We start from the raw sequence: 12,954 nt of genomic DNA on the forward strand, positions 1-12,954 counted from the left end.
TATTTGGCCTCATTGATGATTAATTTGAGCCAAAAAGGACATGAATCAGAGAAAAGTGACGCCATGTTGCATTGCTTTCTGCATCAGTGCATCCTTTATATTAATGTCATCTTCCTCATCCATACTGTGCTGCAGTTAGCTCCTCACCTGCGATGCATCACCTGCCTTCTGGCTCTGCTGCTGTTTGACCATCCTGTTCACTTTATTCTAATTTGATTTTCCAGCTCTGTGGTTTGTTTTTGATTCCTGTTTTATTTGTTCAGCTTGAACTTCCAAGTTTGGATCAAACCGTATTTTACAAAATGCGCTGTGGTGCCAGATGGGTGGAGTTCAGCACCTGTAAATCTCAGTATCTGAATCTAAAATCCTCCTAAAATGTAAAAACTGAGAGGGAAATATGTCTTTTATTAACTTCTGGTTTGTGATTGTGTGAAAGAAACCGAATCCTTGTGTTTGTCCATTTGGTCAGCTGACACATCTGGAACCTATCTGATTGTATAAGTAACAATATCAGGTGTTTGTAAATGCGATGGTCAGAAGTACGTCCCTGTATCTGTTACCGTGACGACCGGTGCTGTGGCCTGTGATAACCTCTCTCTCCCTCCAGCCACATGTACATAGTGTTAATTCTTACTCTTCTCTTTTCAATCAAGGGCCAAACAGTCCAAAACTCCACGGTAATCCCCCACACTTTGTGTTCACACTCGACCCCATCACCTTTCACACTGTTTTTTACATCCACCTTATCAACACGGGAGTTGCACGTTCAACGCCTCGCCGCCTCCTCTGTTCTCCACGTTAAACTCTACTCTCTTTGCTTTTCTTCCCCACACACACACATGCAGCAAATCAGGAAGCTGCGTCGGGAGCTGGACGCCTCTCAGGAGAAGGTGGCGACCCTGACGTCTCAGCTGTCGGCCAACGTGAGTTTATTGTTTACTTCAGAAGACACGACAGCCGGCTCATTTGCATGATAACCTGCTATCGGAGGGCTGCTTCCTCATCGACGCTCTGGAGGGAATTTAAATCTTGAAGACGCCCACTAATTCTCTGTGTTTAGGCTTGTGTGTGTGATGTCTTCTTGTGGAGGATTGGCTCCCGAAGAGTCAGATAGAGATAGACGGGTCTCTGTGGAAGAGAATAGGGAGATGAGGATGAGTGAATGCGTTGGTGAGACAGGGACCTCCAACCCGGGACCCGTCTCTCTGCTCGGATGCAGATGGATGGACGGACCCCGTCGTGAAGCTCTACACTGAACCCCCACCGAGCCGAGCCGTATGCAAACTCCCACTCTGGTGTTAGAGAGGGATTTAAAAGAGAAAAGAGCGTCGTAGCGCTGCATCCTCCATGACAGCGCAGCGACTCGCTGCTGCTCTAAGCCCGTCTTATCCTCCCGGTGGGGGGGCGTGACCCTGCAGAGCTGTCAGAGGCCTGTCCACCCCCACGGTCCAGAACCAGCCGCTCACTGTGCTGAGTGCCAAGACCCGCCGCCGCCGGAGCCTCAGCGCATGTAGACATACAGGTGTTTGGACCAGAAACCTGCTGGTCAGCTGGTGTGTTCTCCACCTGCAGAGGAACACAACCTTTGACGTGTCATCATGAAACCCATGATATCGTCATGGCAACCTGCATTTTCATTTCATCGGAGAGATGAATTCCCCCGTGATTGAGTTCATTATGGTCTCCGTCTCTCTTTGCCGTGCCGCCGCATACATAATTGTCATTATTATTATAACAATAATTATAATTCTCAGGGTTTGTTTTGTGCAGGAAATTGAATTTGGATCTCAAATCAAATATGGCGGGTGTGTATCGGCGCCCGCGGTCATTAAAAACCTATTTGCTGCAGCGCCGTCCTGTCGGATATGAGTTTTAATGAGTTTTTTTTTTTTTTTGGTATTTATTTCATCAAAATGAAGCAGAATTAGTGAAAAATCAACATCCCGTTAAAAAGGCATTAAGAGGAGTGAATGTGACAGCAGCTTCCAGCCTGAGAGGAGGAGACGTTTTGGCTTTGGGTTGAAGAGTTCATAGAGGAACCTCTCGGTCTCCTTCCTCCCTCATCATCCTCCCCCTCCCTCCCATCACCCCCTCCCCTCCATGCGGCGGTGTTCAGAGAACCAGCACTAGCACCAGTGACTCCTCCTCATCCTTTCAGAAAAACAAGCTGCCCCTGGAGCAGCACAGACGGTTCATCCACGGGGCAGTTCGATCAGCGCCTCCTTCACGGCGGAGGGGTGGAGGGGTGGAGGGGGGGAGGGGTGTCGAGTCGGTCGAGCTCGCAGGTGGAGTTGGAACGAGATGCGGGAGTCGGAGAGATGAGTTGGAACAGGTGGCATTTCTAAAGGTCGCGACCTTTGCTGATTCAGCCGGCGAGGCAGAGTGGAAGAGGCAGCGCCGAGTCGCTGCTGTGTTTGAGTTTCTATCCTTTATATCTGTGAGGACGGCAAAGTCGCTGGGTTTGGGAACAAAATGCTGCTAAATTCAGAATGAAAGTCCTTGAGTGTGTGTGTGTGTGTGTGTGTGTGTGTGTGTGTGTGTGTGTGAGAGTGTGTGTGTGTGTGTGTGTGTGTGTGTGGGGTCTGTCTGGGCGCGTTGCCCACCTCTCTGTGATCCAGCAGGCCTGACAGGTGTCTCACGCTGTCTAGCTGAGGACGGGAGGATGAACACACACAAACAAGGACACACACACACAGCCTCGAACACAAGGCTTCACCATCAGACATAAGCATATTATTATATATTTAGACACACATCTGGTGCGTGGACCCGCGGGGTCAGGAGGGCAGATGGCGTGACGTCGTGGAACATTTGCCACCGTTCAGCGCGTCACTTCTGCATCTCTGGATGAGGGATGAGGTCAGGGAGGTCGTCGACGTGTCGCTGTGATGTATCCGACATCCGTCCTGATGTTCCGGAGCTCACATCCGTTATTCCCAACAAGCTCCCCGTCCTTCCTGTGAAGTTGAAACGTCTTCGGCTCGAGCAAAAACTCACCTGAAAGCTCTCGTCATTAACTTCTCTGTATATTTATCTGAACCCTATGTGTGTGTGTCTGCAGGCTCACCTGGTGGCGGCCTTCGAGAAGAGCCTGAGCAACATGACCTGCCGCCTGCAGAGCCTCACCATGACCGCCGAACAAAAGGTACAAGGGCTTAGTCCTGAATGTGAAATATGGCGTGCGTGACCTCCGTGACCGGGAGGGATTACAGGGAGGAGAAAGGATCCGAGCCGGGCTGCGGACCTCGGGATGTGGAGGTTTTATCTTCAGCTCCGGCTCCTGACCCGACTGAAACGTCTCTAGTGAAGTTTCTATGTCCACAGAAGGTTTTTACTGATTAAAAATGTCTCTAACTTTCCTGCCAACCTTAACCAAAGGTGTTAAAGTACAAATCAGTTGAGAGGGAGGTAAAGTGCCCAGTGTTGGACGGGGGGATGTACAGTATATTCCATGAACCTAAAGCCCATTTAAAACCGTATTCTGCAGAAATCCTCCAGCGTTTATCTGCTCCCGGGTTTTTCTTCATTTTCATACAAGTCGGCTTTCTGAGCGACAGCAGACGAGCTCCAGTAACACGGATCACACAGCAGCAATATGCCCAGAGATATATCCGGACCACGAACGATGAATCCTCCCCTCTGTTCTCGGCCTGGCAGCGTTTTAATCCTCTATAAATGAAACCAGACTGGGATCTGCTGGGATGTCTTTGTTAAAGCGGTCCAACTTTTAATTAAAGTGGAAATCCTATCTGCAGCCCTCGGTGGCTTCTCGGCAACGACTCCTTCTATCTGTGCTGCTGATTTCTACTCCAAGCAGGTGGCGCTGAAGGTGGTCGGTGCAAATCCTCTGGGAGACTCCTCTCTTCTTCATTTTGGTCTCTCGTTTCCACTAAAAGACACATTTAGGATTTAGTTTCCGGTGATGAAAGCGTCGCATTTGGCCGAAACAGGAACAGCTTTTTTTTGGTGCATCCTGTTTTAATCTCACTCACTCTCTCTCTCTCTCTCTCTCTCTCCAGGAGACCGAGTTGGTTGAGTTGAGGGAGACCATAGAGAGCCTGAAGACCCAGAACACCGACGCTCAGACCGCCATCCAGGTGGCGCTCAACGGTCCCGACCACCTGCACAAAGGTAAACCAGACTCTTCTATCACGGTGTTTATTTGGAGACTTCAGATGCATTTTTGAGCCCGACTGAACCCCTAATCAGCGGAGCGTTTGTGCTGCATAGGTCAGTTTTTGTGGAAAACCTCGATTAGTCACAGAATATTGTGTAATCAGTTTTGTGAAATGACCTTTTGAAGAATCCAACTTCTCCACAGCTGCTTGGTGAAGCCGAGCAACGCTGAAAGTTAAAGTTCTGATATAGAAAGGCTGGGTTTGATGCTATTTATGGTCCATGTGTTTTACTGCACAAGCTGCTGGGTGGATAGTGTTAGTGGAGCTTCACATAGCATTCATGCTTGAGGGACTCACTGTAGACTGAGTGCTAATGCTAAGCTAACATGTTTCGACTTCTCTGTATTGATCCCTTTGGGATGACTCCCGCAAGGAAACTGGAATTCCAGCAGAAACTTACAAAACTTAGCAAAATAAACATAGAAAGTAAACAATAAACTCTTAGCTAAATATGTAAAGTAGAGATAAGAATATGTGTAGAGAACTGTATGGAGGATAAATATAAATAAATAGAGATAAAATGTATAGGACTGTACCTGGCATTGTGTTTTTTGTACAGTGGATAAATGACATTAGCGGCAATTAGCAGTTAAATTACATTACATTATTGCATAATTGGTGGATTAAGTTATTGCACAAAAAAAAAGACATTAGACATTCAAACCCATCAGTGTCTTGGTCGTGGTTTTGCAGACCTGCGGATCAGACGGCAGCACTCGTCGGAGAGCATGTCGAGCATCAACAGCGCGGCCAGTCACTCCAGCATGGGCAGTCTGGGCAAGGACGCCGAGGACAAGAAGAAGAAGAAGAAGAGCTGGGTACGTCAAAAACACAGAAGGAAACCTCAGCCACGACCTGCTTGACTGCTCTCCTGCACATGAACATGAAATATAATAACAAACTATTTCACTCTGCTACTCGGGAGCTGAGCTGCTTCTCACTACCTGGAGGTTATTCATCTCTCAAACCAGCAGCAGACGTATACGTGTTTTTACATGGAGTTTCCTAGTCATTGTCACGGAGGCGGTTTAACACTCCAAAACACATGAATTATTCAGCGGCGGTTAATCTAGTTCAAATATAGTCTTTATGGCGGTATTAAAATATTAAATGTCTTCTTTGCATAGATGAAGGGCCGTTTTGTGGAATAAAGCGTCAAAAATCAGCTGAATGCCTTTAAAGGTGCGTTTAATATTCTGCATGAAGCTGCAGCTAAAAGTGGGTTTGCACAGCTTTTTTGTTTGGATTCTCCCGATTCTCGTAGGTCATCTGGAAACATCCTAAAAGTCACATTCACCTCCTGCTTGAAGGCACTCTGCCATCACATCCCCGTTGCTAGGTTACCGTGCCGCGGTCAGAGAGAGGGGGGGGTCAATGACTGTTTGAGCCGCACTCTGAATCTCACGCACGGTGACAACAGCATGCAGATTAGGTTGGAGAGACGCTAAAGTGGCCACGGACACGGAGGGGCAGCTCGTAACCGCGGCAACGGCTGCCCAGAGGTTAGAGGAGTCAAAGCTCTCTCACTTCCCATTCGGACGAGGGGCTCTTAATCCCACAGTTCCTCCTCGGCTGCACTCGGTCACATTTAAAGGTCTAGAACGACTTCGAACTTCTGTCTCTTTGTGGGAGAAACACAAAGTCTCATGTTTCCGTTTCTGCCGAGGTCCGTGTCCTCAAATCCCCACAAACGCCGGCCAAAACCATGTAAAAACCAGAAAGCTCTCTGGTGTTTCTGTCCTTTGCTTGGCTCTATAATAGCAGCTCAGCGTCCCCGGCTGGAGAGCTGTTATTTGCTGCAGCCCCCCCCCAGAGTCGGCTGGATGACATATTAGAAGTTCGGTCTCGGCCCAAAACGCTGCCCTTGAAAATGAAACGCCACCAAAGTTCCCAGACACCCTATATAGCCCGCCATGATACGTGAGACCATCTCCACAAAAATCCAAGTCAGCCTCATGAATACAAATCAATCCTTTTACTTAGGCAGCAATTAATTATTCATTTGCATAAATCCTCACACACACACACACACACACGCGGGTGGAGTTGAACTGAGGTGACGGCGGGTGTGTGTGTGTGTGTTTTGCGTGGTTAACGTTGGGTGTGTTCCTCGTCTTCAGGTGGCTGACTCCATCCCGGCTCAGGTCAGTGTCTCCTGTATGTGTGTGTGGTTGCTCCCCGTCTTCCTGTATCCTTCCTCTTCTTTTCCTTTTCCTGGAAACATCGGCATGGAACCGGCAACCCTCCCCTCTCTCCTCCCCCCTTGTTCATTTTGAATGCCTGTCCATTAGTCGGATCATTAAAAAGCCTGGTCCCCCTCTCTCAGCCCCATCTCTACTTACAGCCTTGCTTTCTGCCTCTTGACCTAACGTGACCTTTTGCTTTGGAAACCACACACAGACTGACTTCCTGATCTGGCAGGAAGTGATGTATTTGTCGGAGGGGGTGGCCATATTAACGTCTCCCCCCCCGATCGGATGTGTCTTACAGCTACGCAGCTCCTTCAAGCAGGCGTTCAGCAAGAAGAAAACCAAATCCCAGTCGGCCCACGACGAGATGGAGGAGATGAGCGACTCGCTGCCGTCCTCGCCCAAACTGCAGCACGACAACCGGCAGGGCAGCATCGCCACGCTGCACTCCTCGCCCTCCACCACCGAGTGAGTCCATGCACCTTCTCCCCCTCCACACACATCAAATACGTCTCACTGTTGTTTTTAGTTGTTTTTAGTATTATTATTATGTTTTTTTCTTGCTGTTGATCACAGGGAATGAAAAAGCAGTACATTTAAAACGTACAATGTAACAACATTACTCCAATACTCCGTTTGTTTTTTTGTTTTTCCTCCTTTAGACGTCCAAAATGATATTCATAAATAAATACTTAAGTGTCTAACGTAAGGTAAATAAAGGGATATCCCATCTACACAGACACGGATGATTATATATATCTGCGTACCTGCAAATACTAAGTAAATAGTATTTAATGATAATGCTTACATTCTCCCGTGTCTATAGGTGCACATACACACCAAAAGATATAAGATAGTGTAGTAATAATAATGATAATAATAGTAAAAACTAAAAATAATAATGATGATGATAAATTAACAAAAATAATAATAAAATAGAAGACATATAAAAGAAATATATAATTAAAAAATAAAAATAAAAAAGGAGGGGATCATGTGTTTTTCAGGTATTTTTGTCTGTTAAATCCTCACCTCGCCTTTCTTTAACCTCTGACCTCTCAGAGGATTAAAAAATTAATAATAATAATAATAATCATAGTAAAAATAAAAAAGGGAATAATAATGATGATAGATTAACCAAAAATAATAACAATAATAATAAAATAAATATATATAATAAATAATAATAATAATAAAACATTGGAGTGGAGGGGATCATGTTTTTTTCACTGTTCTTTTTGTCTGTTAAATCCTCACCTCTTCTTTCGTTGACCTCTCCTCTGACCTCTGTTCATCCTTCTCTTTAACGCTCTCCCCCGCTGTAGCAAGTGCGTTTGCGATAGCAAGTCCTCCCCCATTTGGACGCCAACGAAAAGGCAAAACGGCCACGTGGTCTACAAGCACAGATCCCGGTAATGGGCTCTGTGTCGGCGGGCTCCCAGGGAGTGTGTGTGTGCGGCTGGGGTGTGTTGGTGTGACTCATCGGCATGTCGGAGGCCATCCTCTCTCCTGGTTCACAAACTGAACCGGGACCAGTAATGAGCAGGAAATGGAAATCAAGTGATGAGACAAATTCAGGCTTTTTTTTTTGCCAAATAGCGAGCTAGCATGAGTGTTCTGTGCACCGTGTGCTGCAGCGTGAGCAGCTGGACCATTCGTTTGGCGTGGTTTTCTCGGGGGCGGATTCTTGTTGTGTTGCATCTAACTCTAGTTTTTAGATGTCGGCCTGTTTTTGTGGAAATAACTGAATCATGATGAGGAGACAACAACCACCTCTACATCCCATATAACTGCACATATATTATAGCTGTTCTATAATCAGTATATGGGGAGTAAATGGGGGTGGATCCGCTGTCCCAGATGTCCCTAATTCAGCTCCTACCTGTGCTGACTCAGCTTTCCCTCTGAACTTCAGCTCTCCTGTTTCCTTTAAGTGTGTGTTTTCTCTCTAGAGTGTGTGTTTGTATATAACCCTTGAGGTGACCTCCCTCCCCTCCCCTTCCTCCTCCTCCTCCTCCTCCTCCTCCTCCTCCCTGTGTGGTTTGCAGGCTCTGTGAATGCACCGAGGCCGAGGCAGAAACCATCCTGCTGCTGAAAAACGAGCTGCGGGAGAAGGAGCTCAAGTTGACGGACATCCGCCTGGAGGCGCTTAGCTCCGCCCACCACCTGGACCAGATCCGCGAGGCCATGAACCGCATGCAGGTGCTGACTCACCCAAGGGCATGCATTTATCTATTTTAGATACAGTTTAAATATCTAATTGGCTTTACTCCTCCTATACTTTCTATACATACTGAACATCCTCTTTACACTTCACAAAGATCATTGATATAGTATATATATAGATATATAAGTTCATGATATAGCTTATTTCTCCATGGAACTATTCCTTAAAGCAGAGATCTTTAACAGGGGGTCCGGGACCCCTAGTGGATCCGCAGAGTTACTGCAAGAGGGTCCCCGAAATGATCTGATCCCAAACTTTATTTCTTCCAAAAATGCAACCTATAATAAGCAAATATAAGTTGAATATGATATGTAATAAGGGGTCCCTCCACCGGGTCACTGTAAGCCGTGGGGGTCCTTGACCTGAAAAACAAATAAACAAAAGCTAGCTTCCCAACGATCACAAATCTGAGCCAGCATGCCGTATCGTCTCCGATCCTGCTGATTAATAAACGTAGCATCATTTAAATCACCTGTGAAGGTGAACACACTCCGGAGCGGTGGAAGGAAGCCGAATAAAACGATACAAAGTGAAGTTTTCTTCCTGTAAATGCACACATTCTATTCGATATATCCCCCTTGATGTTTCCCAACGAGCCGCCGCTTCATCGCCTCGCATCTTTAATGTTCAGAGACGCGGCGTCATTTCATATTCTTGAAAGGAGCGCGAGTTCAAAGAGGATCGCCACAAGTGCCTCCGCTGTTAAGTGGATCTTTGTGGATGTGGATTGCCTCGTCTGTGGAAGCCCTATAGTCTGCTCTCAGATCTGCGGATCATGTTAAGGCTCCTTATCTGAGACTTAACCTTAAGTACAAAGAGAGCCTTGAAGTTCAGAAAGCTGCTTACAGCCCATAACGCTCGTAATACTGATTCAATACAACAGCCTGAACGCAGCTTTGAAACCCGCTCTAGTTTGTCTCATGTTCACTCTTTTCTCTGCGGATCAACAGAATGAGATCGAGGCGTTGAAGGCGGAGAACGATCGCCTGAAGTCCAGCGGGAACGCCACGCCGACCGCCACGCCCCTGAAGACGGCCCGGCCGCCCTCCGAGACCTCCAGCACGTCCTCGTCCTCCTCCCGTCAGTCCCTGGGGCTGTCGCTCAACAACCTCAACATCACCGACACCATCATGTCAGGTCAGTTCGGCCTCATCGGCTCCAGGTGTCTGTAGCTCCAGGCGTCTCTAGCTCCAGGTGTCTCCAGGTGTCTGTAGCTCCAGGTGTCTCCAGGTGTCTGTAGCTCCAGGTGTCTCCAGGTGTCTGTAGCTCCAGGTGTCTGTAGCTCCAGGTGTCTCCAGGTGTCTCTAGCTCCAGGTGTCTGTAGCTCCAGGTGTCTGTAGCTCCAGGTGTCTCCAGGTGTCTGTAGCTCCAGGTGTCTGTAGCTCCAGGTGTCTCCAGGTGTCTGTAGCTCCAGGTGTCTCCAGGTGTCTGTAGCTCCAGGTGTCTGTAGCTCCAGGTGTCTGTAGCGGTTTCTCAAGGAGGTGAAGGGAAAAGACTTAAACTACAGACAAAAAAATAACTCATCTCAGGAGAATAATTTAATTTCGGTTTTCTTTTCTCCTCTTTATGAGTAAACGTCTTTGATTTGCAGCCAAAACATCAAACAACTAAAGGATTCATCAAGAATATTACTGACAGATGAATCAACAATGAAAATAATAAAAAAAAAAATATATATATATATATTAGGGGTGGGGAAAAAAATCGATATTGCAATATATTGTTGTGCTCTCTGTCGCAATAAATAAATCGATACACTGACGGCAAATATCGATATTTTGGGTCTACGGGTTTTTTTAGACTCCCGTCGGTGCGTCCCCAATTTCCACTGCATGCGTCTCCGCTGCGTTGTTTACGGTTCTCCGGAGCGGATCCGCGGGGGCCGCCCGCTGCCCGGGGGTCGGTCTGAGCTCCAAGCGGGTTTCACACAGCCTTGAAGGCATGAGTGCCGACTTTTCGGCCGGGTTTGATTGCCTATTTACGGGCAGGATTCCGGGCGGCGCGTGTTTACCGTCCGCCGGAGGGTCCGCATGTGTGGATCCGTGGAGCCGTGTGCTGCGGTGTTGCTGTGAGCTCCAAGCAGTTTTCACCCAGCTCTGAGGGCATGAGGCCCGACTTCCCAGGTACTGGATGGGTGAACATAACTCTGCACATAATTGGTTGCATACTGAAATGTGCCCAATATTTCATTCAATTCTGATGTTATTCTTCTCTTGTTTAGCTATTGTTAAACTAAAACGGGCCCAAGTTTACATAAAACAAGTACTGACTTTTCAGTATCAGAAAGCACTGTCTTGGTTTACATAAGACATGTTATTAATGTTCATGCACTTTAATGTGTCCAGCTGGACAGTGTTTATTCATTTGTACATTGTACGAAGTTTTGGAATTTATTTTTTATGCATATTTTTTCTTTTTCAGTCACATATCGTGATATATTGTTGAGGAAATTTCTTGCAATATATCGAATATCGCAGACATCGTGTATCGTGATATTATCGTTATCGTGGGCCAAATATCGCCACAGTATCGAATCGTGAGTTACCCGTATCGTCCCACCCCTAATATATATATATATATATATATAATAGAAGATAATAATGGTTGCTAGGGGTTGGCAAAACAATAGATTCATGTCAAAAAATTGTGATTCTTATTTTCTAATAACTTCTAAAACTCGATTTATTTATTTTTAAATGTAAAACATTTTTTATTATACTAATTATTATGTTGAAAGTGGACTTAGATTTGCCTTTGTGTATTTACATTATTGTAATCAGTTAAAAAAAAAAAGAAGATAATTACAGTATATAATCTTATAATCTCATAATTTGCCACGCCGCCTTTATGAGCTCACAGAGGACCGGAGTCGATCCTGATGCATGGACTTTAAAAATGGGTTGTGAATGGAATCGTGAGACCCACAAAGATTCCCACCTCTATGAGCTCCGTCCCAGAAAGCCGAGTATCAACAGAACACACACATTTCTTTACTGCAGGTGTGTTCAGAGAATGAAACCTGCTGGCTTGTCAGAGCCGGATTCTTCTGTCTGCTTAAACACACTTCATGTTCTCTTCGGGCAGAACTCCAGCTGGATTATCTCCCTCCACACTTTCCTCAATGAGCGTGAGAGAATTACGTTAGCAGAGCAAAAAAATGATCCGGAGGAGAAATGATGAAATAGCTGCTCTCACACACACACACACACACACACACACCAGCGAAGTGAGAGAGTTTTGTCCTGTAATTAACATCGAAGGCGCCGCTCCCTCCGAGGACTCGCTCCTCGTTAATGGATGGAGGGATGAGCCGGGTGCAGCAGCGCGTGGGAGGACGAGGGCCGGCGGGCCGTTATCGCCCCGACGCAGAGCCCTCGGCTGGGGGACGCCGGCCGCATACAGAGTGGCTCCTCCTTCCCCTCTCCTCCCAAACATGGAGTCCGGGGGAGAAAAGAGGATGAATGGAGGAGTTAGTGGCGTTGGTCGTTGTCAGAGGTCAAAGGTGGCAGGAAACAGATATGTCAAAATGCTGCAGATTAGGTCCAATAATTAAAGCTGCTTCCATCAGTATTTTTATATTGATGATGTATCACATGACTGCGTTAAGCCACTTAATAGCCACACATGCATTTTGTGTTTTATATATTTAAATGAGGAGAGTGAATATCTGACTCCACATAAAATAATATGTGATGTCATGTGACAAAGGCTCCTGGTCAAATATGAGAACTTTGATGCTGTTTGATCTGCCATAATAGTTTAAATAGCCTCCAGATTTCCCAAAACATCACAAATTGTGATTTTTTTTATGAATTTATAAGCAGAGAAGCAGTTTCTAGATTTCATTTTTTCAGCAGAGAGCCCATAAATTGGTGGGAAGAAAACACAAAATATGATGAATAATGTGGGATTAGTATTCCTTATTTTTATTTCATGGCTGTTTTTGTTGAGTAATGCATAGCATAGATTAAAAACACAACAAAACAATGCATTTGAGTACTGATTTTGGATCTTATTTATGGATTCTAACATTTAATTTGTTAACCAGTAGGATCCGCGGCTGTATGCAGGGCTGCTGTGGCTAACAGGCCAAACTGATCCAGGATCAGGTTGAATCCATCATTTAAAATAAACCTCCTCCTTGTTCTTCTGACTTGGTCATTCTGTGCACTCGCTGAGAAAAAAAGCTTCCCTATGAAAACATCGATTAAACGTAAAAGTCATTATAGGATGAAGGAAAAACCCATTAACTAACTTTTTTCTTTTGGAGTGTGTTTGTCCGTTTTCCAGCTCCAATCTTTAGCCAGCAGGCAGAGAGAGAGAGGGCGAGAGAGATTTGTTTCTAATGAATCAAGACGGT

General features: G+C 46.0%; 2 protein-coding genes across 7 annotated transcripts in view; one reads left to right on the top strand and one right to left on the bottom strand.

Annotated features, from left to right (window-relative positions):
• The window catches only part of nav3 (neuron navigator 3), a 209,790-nt gene that overhangs the window by 189,196 nt on the left and 7,640 nt on the right, over positions 1-12,954 (top strand). For 5 of the 6 annotated variants that reach the window (XM_084039402.1, XM_084039398.1, XM_084039401.1 and 2 more), the window contains 9 exons: positions 654-677; positions 846-923; positions 3,062-3,145; positions 4,020-4,131; positions 4,872-4,996; positions 6,299-6,322; positions 6,669-6,835; positions 8,416-8,569; positions 9,545-9,731. In XM_084039402.1, coding sequence (XP_083895528.1) covers positions 654-677; positions 846-923; positions 3,062-3,145; positions 4,020-4,131; positions 4,872-4,996; positions 6,299-6,322; positions 6,669-6,835; positions 8,416-8,569; positions 9,545-9,731 — 955 coding nt within the window. The remainder of the gene's footprint in view (positions 1-653; positions 678-845; positions 924-3,061; positions 3,146-4,019; positions 4,132-4,871; positions 4,997-6,298; positions 6,323-6,668; positions 6,836-8,415; positions 8,570-9,544; positions 9,732-12,954) is intronic. The other variant, XM_084039399.1, reaches the window with a different exon arrangement.
• The window catches only part of LOC311032187 (uncharacterized protein), a gene marked incomplete at its 3' end in the record, with an annotated part of 228,111 nt that overhangs the window by 118,750 nt on the left and 96,407 nt on the right, over positions 1-12,954 (bottom strand). The gene's annotated exons all lie outside the window — the stretch shown is intronic.

This window comes from Eutrigla gurnardus (genome assembly GCF_963514095.1).
Source record: "Eutrigla gurnardus genome assembly, chromosome: 21".
Lineage (NCBI taxonomy): Eukaryota > Metazoa > Chordata > Actinopteri > Perciformes > Triglidae > Eutrigla > Eutrigla gurnardus.